Source organism: Schistocerca piceifrons, chromosome 1, assembly GCF_021461385.2.
Source record: "Schistocerca piceifrons isolate TAMUIC-IGC-003096 chromosome 1, iqSchPice1.1, whole genome shotgun sequence".
NCBI classification, from domain to species: domain Eukaryota; kingdom Metazoa; phylum Arthropoda; class Insecta; order Orthoptera; family Acrididae; genus Schistocerca; species Schistocerca piceifrons.
Genome location: NC_060138.1, coordinates 833,317,052 through 833,323,051, shown reverse-complemented (window position 1 = coordinate 833,323,051; position 6,000 = coordinate 833,317,052). Strand labels below are relative to the sequence as shown.

Sequence of the window (6,000 nt, the reverse complement as noted above, 5' to 3'; positions counted from 1 at the left end):
GTAGTGCGACCAAAATTTTTGCTCTGTCGTACAGTGTGTAACCTCTACAAACCGTTCAAAACCGTTCAACGAAGTTTGAACGTGCTCCGAAACAGCAATGGGTGTTTGCGCTTTTTGAGGCCTCGTGTTCTTACACCGTCGGCGTGGGGTGGAGGTGGGGGGGGGGATGGGGGGAGTGGAGGGGGGATGTGGACATTTACACTGACATATGTGTGAAAAGAATAGCGAAGGGTTATTCTAAGACTCCAAGAATGTGAACACCCGTGGTACTACGTGCAAACCATTGTTCAGAAATATAACACGCAACTCTACAGAGACAAGCTGTGACAGAACGCTAGGTACCTGCAGGGAGGCAATCTTTTGAAACCTTTGAGCTTAGTGGCGCTACACTGCTGCTATAGGGCCTGCTTGCGGGCATACCGAATCTGAGGGGTGTCCAATGGGTTGCCTACTTGCTGGCGCCAAGGAACCGTCACAGTTTAGGGTGTTACAATGCTTGGGGTTTTAGAGGAAGCCTTTGCCGTTTTATTCATGTACATGTGAATGTGACTCACAATTCTCTCCAGTCCATGATCACGCTAAAAGTTTGTGCAAAGCACAAGGACTGAAAAAGCATAAACACCCTTCTCTGGTTTGGAGAATGTTCACATTTCGTCTGATAGTCTTGAACGGTCGCTAGTGGCTCTTCACAGTACACCAGAGCAATAATTGGGGTCGCGCATCGCTTCAAAAAGATGCAATTATTTTCATTGTGGCGGCTGGCCAGTGACGTCTTTAGAAAAGAGTTGAATGGTCATAGAGATGTCAGCAGCTTCAAAAGTGTTCAAGAACGTCGTCCTGTTGCTCATCATACTGCAAGCTCTAGGTTTTGACTACGAATGTGTGGGAATCAGCGCCCCAAGGGAAGGGATGTTTTGCATGACATGATGTACGCCTCCCACTGCCGCCCTTTATGTCGGTGGTGAGCGGCGGTGTGTCCGAAATATTATTCTCGGCTGTCCATAAAAAAATTGCGCGATTTTTACGCTGGGCGTCGTTGTTCAATCCTCCATCGCAGAGGCGTCATGAAAAGGTGTGAAATGTGGTAAGAACCAACGACCTTCCCGTCGAGTGGCACCTCCGTGGTGGCATTGGCAGAATAGGAGTGAAATTTGATGCCAATGTGACACCACTAACCCGACTTACACCTCACATGGACTTGTGAGCTCTGCCCTTTATTTCGCATATGTCGCGCACCATGCTATTTGAATCGTCGCCAGGCCCGAGGATGCCGTCATAGAACGCCACGTTTTTGCACGTAGAGGAATATTGTAGGCACCGTTGAGCCAAACATGAAACTTTTGCGTCGCAGTGCAAGACAATTACGGGGTTTCGAAAAAGTGATAGTTTAATTGCGTCAGACAGGGTAGAATAATGACACTGATCATTCGGCAGATTCTCGTTTCCCAGTTTTATCTCTTGATTTTTTTCCTGTAGAGTTGCTATAAAGTTATAACGCTTCTCTCACGTACAATGTAGATGTCTCTGACCTGCACTGATGAAACAATGTCACAATAGTGGAAAAGAGGTTCTAAAAGAGTTAGTTGGAATAAGTTACATGAAACGTCCCAAAATGGTAAACACATTATCAGAGGGCAAAGATGTAGACTACATTTAAAGCTCGCTCCCAAACTCCTGAAATGAATATAGTGTACGCTATCATAAAAGGAAATGAGGCATAACTGTGTGTTTAAAGGTTTCGCAAGTGATTGTTAAGAAAGCTGTCCCGTCAGACAATAGATAGTGTATAGGGCTGTGAGTACAATGAACGTTAGATTCATGTAGTCTAAGAATTCCAATTCATCGTCATGTAACCACTCAGAAAACATTAATAATAGAAGATAGAAAATAGACTTACTATAAAGTAAAGCATGTTTCTGTGTCTACTAGCGAAAAAAGCCTGCGTACATTGACGAAACATTCCGTTCGGCAAAGCCTACATGAATATTTCACGGAGACTTGCGTAAATGTTTCCTTTAAAAAATATTGCGTTTTACAGTATGTAAAGTAAGAAATGTGTACTCGTAAAAGTCGTGTGGAATAGTCTATAAGTAAAACGGAGATACGGTGCCGACTTAAAAAACGGCACGTCTGTTCAGAGTGTGCTTCGGGCTGCATGATTTGCGTAGCGCAATTATCATGTGGCATAGCTCCATATAGCTGTCTAATTTTTTTCTGGACGCAGCAAACATATCAACAGAAAATTGCCTACGATGCTAAAAGTCGTCCGTAAGAGGGTTTAATGTTAGTGACGCTTCAGAGACCCGGCCCTTTTACCATGGTGATAGTAAATAATCTCACAGCCAAACAGAAGAGATCAAATGAAACTACGTTGTTCGGAGCCGTTTTGTAGTCCGAAACATCTGTGATGTGTATATGCAGACTGAAGTAACGAATGAAAATTTGTACCGAAGTCAGAATCCGAACCCGGATCTCCTACTCGCTAGGCAGGTGCGGTAACCACTACGCCACCCTGGTTCAGCGGCTTTGCACAAGTGCACGGACTACTATCGCTCGCCTCACTCCTCAGTCAAAATTCCTATTCACGCCTCAGTTCACTTGGGATTCCCCCTGGAGTCGAACAGTATTACTAAGGTGATATTCCAATAGAGTTGGAGAGTCTCTGCAATTCTGTTCGAGTTTCGCGGGAATACCTGGTGGCTGAGGAGTGAATTTGGTTTGAGGAAGGAGGCGCGCTGTGGCAGTCTGCGTGGTTATGCAAAGCCACTGTGCCAGGGTGGCGTAGTGGTTATCGCGTCTGCCTACTGAGCTGCAGACCCAGGTTTGAATCCTGGTCTTGGTACAAATTTTCATTCGTCGCTTCAGTCTGCGTGTATACAATAGGGAGAGTTACGTGAAGGGGCGATGGGGGAAGGGGGGAGACGCTGCTGTGACGACAGCTAATTGCATATTACGTGGACTGTAGACGAAATTATTCATTTGACAGTCTTGAGACACGCGGGTTTAGACGGGAGAGTCACTGAGTACAGCGAGGGAGGAAGAATTCTGCCAGTCTGGTGAACGGATGCTGCGAGTCGGAGGCCGGGTGGCAGCGGTGAGTGGCGGAGGACGTCTGCGCCGCGCCGAGGCGTGCGGGCCGGCGTCACTGCAGGCGCATCGTCACCCAGACGAGAGCGCGCGGCCGCGCCAGCCCGCCGATCTCGCAGTTGACGGTGCGCGTCTCGCCGTTGATGACGAAGAGCGCGCCGCTGGCCGACGTCACCATGTAGTGGCCGAAGACGCCCGAGGCGGCGATGGGCCGGTTGGGCGCGCCCCACTGCGACAGGCGGGCCGGCATCGCGCGGCCCACCCCTGTGATCATCTCCACCTTGCCTGCGGGCACGAGCGAGCTCGCTGCACACGGCTGCACCCTGACCACTATGCGGAAGCAGGCTACTGGATGTGCGAGTTAAACCTCTTATATCGACTCTCATTAAGGTGGGAAGTCCCCTCAAACGTCAGATGCTATAAACCACAGAGCATCAATTTAGTAGTGACAGAGATGTTTCGCCTATCACTGAGAGCTTTGTCGCTTACACGACGCATCGTGAGGTCTATTATTAAATTAATAATTTTGTTACAATATTTGAACAGTGGTGAAAATAAATGTTGAATATTGCTTTATTGTCAATTTATGGACATAATAGAAAACAAAACTGATTTTGTTCTGTCAGGTACAGTTGTAAGAAAACAAAAATAAAGAAAATAGACACACTTCCGCGTGATAAACACAAAAAAGAACCAAAACAAAACCATACGAAATATTCCACTGCAAACACTAAGTTTCTTTTCATTGTCATCTTGAAAAACACATTGTTCATTAACCAGTTGGCCCTCTTAGTTTGAGACACTTTTTATTGGAGTTAGGCCTACGCCTTAGGAAACTGTCCAAATAAGGCCGTAGAATATTGCCTCACTGCTGCACAGTTGCCTCTATGATGCCGTCCTGAAGAATATGGAGGCCACTCCATAGTGCTCATTCTATGCTCCACTTGGAAGGTTTTTACAAGATTATGACATAAGAGCGTGCATTGTCATCCTCTGTGTGAATCCCATTCCAATATGTTCACCAAATGGGGCCAATGTGTATGCAAAGATGTCGTCCCGATACTTCACACCAGTCATCCTCCAAAATATTTTCACAAGGGGTGTCCTGTGGCCATATACACTATGTGATTAAAAGTATCCGGACACTCCCAAAAACAAATGTATTTCATATTAAGTGCACTGTGCTACCACCTACTGCCAGGTACTCCCTATCAGCGACCTCAGTAGTCACTAGACATCGTGTGGGAGCAGAATGGGGCGCCACGTGGAACTCACGGACTTCCAACGTGGTCAGGTGGTTTGGTGTCACTTGTGTCATACGTCTGTACGAGAGATTTCCACACGCCTAAACATCGCTTGGTCTACTATTTCCGATCTGATAGTGAAGCGGAAACGTGAAGGGACACGTACAGCACAAATCGTGCAGGCCGACCTCATCTGTTGACTGACAGAGCCCGCCGACAGTTTAACAGGGTCGTAATGTGTAATAGGCAGACATCTATCCAGACCATCACACAGGAATTCCAAACTGCATCAGGATCCATTGCAAGTACTATGGCAGTTAGGCGGAAGGTGAGAAAACTTGGATTTTATGGTCGAGCTGCTGCTCATAAGTCACACATCATGCCGGTAAATACCAATCGACGCTTCGCTTAGTGTAAGGAGCGTAAACAATGGACGATTGAACAGTGGGAAAACGTTGTGTGGAGTGACGAATCACGTTACACAATGTGGCGATCCGATGGCAGGGTGTGGGTATGGCGGTTGGGCGAATGCCCGGTGAACGTCATCTGCCAGTGTGTGTAGTGCCAACAGTAAAATTCGGAGGCGGTGGTGTTATGGTGTGATCGTGTTTTTCATGGATGGGTTTGCAACCGTTGTTATGCGTGGCACTATCGTAGCATAGGGCTGTTTTAAGCACCTTGTTGCTTCCCACTGTTGAAGAGCAATTCGGGGATGACGATTACATCTTTCAATGCGATCGAGTACTTGTTCATAACGCATGGCCTGTGGAGGAATAGTTACACGTCAATAACATCCCTGTAATGGCCTGGCCTGCACAGAGTCCTGACCTGAATCCTATAGAACACCTTTGCGATGTTTTGGAGCGCCGGCTTCGTGCCAAGCCTCACCGAACGACATCGATACCTCTCCTCAGTGCAGCACTCCTTGAAGAATGGGCTGCCATTCCCCAAGAAACCTTCTAGCACCTAATTGAATGTATGCCTGCGAAAGTGGAAATTTTTTTGAAATTTGTGGTAAGGTCTTATGGGTCCAAACTGCTGTGGTCATCGGTCCCTAAGCCTACTCACTACTTAATCTAACTTAAACTAACTTACGCTATGGCACAACACACACACACACACACACACACACACACACACACAAACGAGAGTGGATGCTGTCATCAAGGTGAGTTCCAGCATTACCAATGGAGGGCGCCACGAACTTGTAAGTTATTTTTAGCCAGATGTCCGGATACTTTTGATGACATAGTGTATGGTTCCACCACAAAACATAACTGAACAACCTTGATAAGGATGGCTGTCTGCGTACAATTAGGGTGTAAACATTATCACCGTTGCGTCCACAAACGAATAGCAGTAGCGTCAGCGAGGAGACGGGTACCGGTCTGAGAAAAAAGAACGATGTGGCCCACTGCTACCTCGTCCACAACGAGTGTTTCCATGCCGTTGCGACACGAGCCCCTCTCCAAATCCGATTTAGAGGAGGAGCCTTGAGAGGTCTTCTGGCACGTAATCCCTACTCATGGAGCTTGTGTTGATACCTGCACCCCCAGAGCTGTTTGGAACTGCTGCTGTAGACGTGGAGCGGTGTGTTGAGGATTTCTACTTGGTATCATACACAGATATGGGTCCTGCACACAGGTTATTTTTCTCTCATGGACACTTC

At 47.1% G+C, this 6,000-nt stretch overlaps 1 protein-coding gene and 1 non-coding gene across 2 annotated transcripts in view; one reads left to right on the top strand and one right to left on the bottom strand.

Moving 5' to 3' along the window:
* Nucleotides 1-2,770: 2,770 nt before the first annotated feature.
* On the top strand, nucleotides 2,771-2,842 carry Trnas-acu. Its single transcript has one exon. It is a non-coding gene; the product is annotated as a tRNA-Ser (tRNA).
* A 300-nt stretch (nucleotides 2,843-3,142) lies between these two features.
* Nucleotides 3,143-6,000, bottom strand: part of LOC124775451 (follistatin-related protein 5-like) — a 138,885-nt gene continuing 136,027 nt past the window's right edge. Inside the window, exon 14 of the mRNA XM_047250286.1 lies at nucleotides 3,143-3,372. Within this exon, the coding sequence (XP_047106242.1) occupies nucleotides 3,143-3,372 (230 nt within the window). The remainder of the gene's footprint in view (nucleotides 3,373-6,000) is intronic.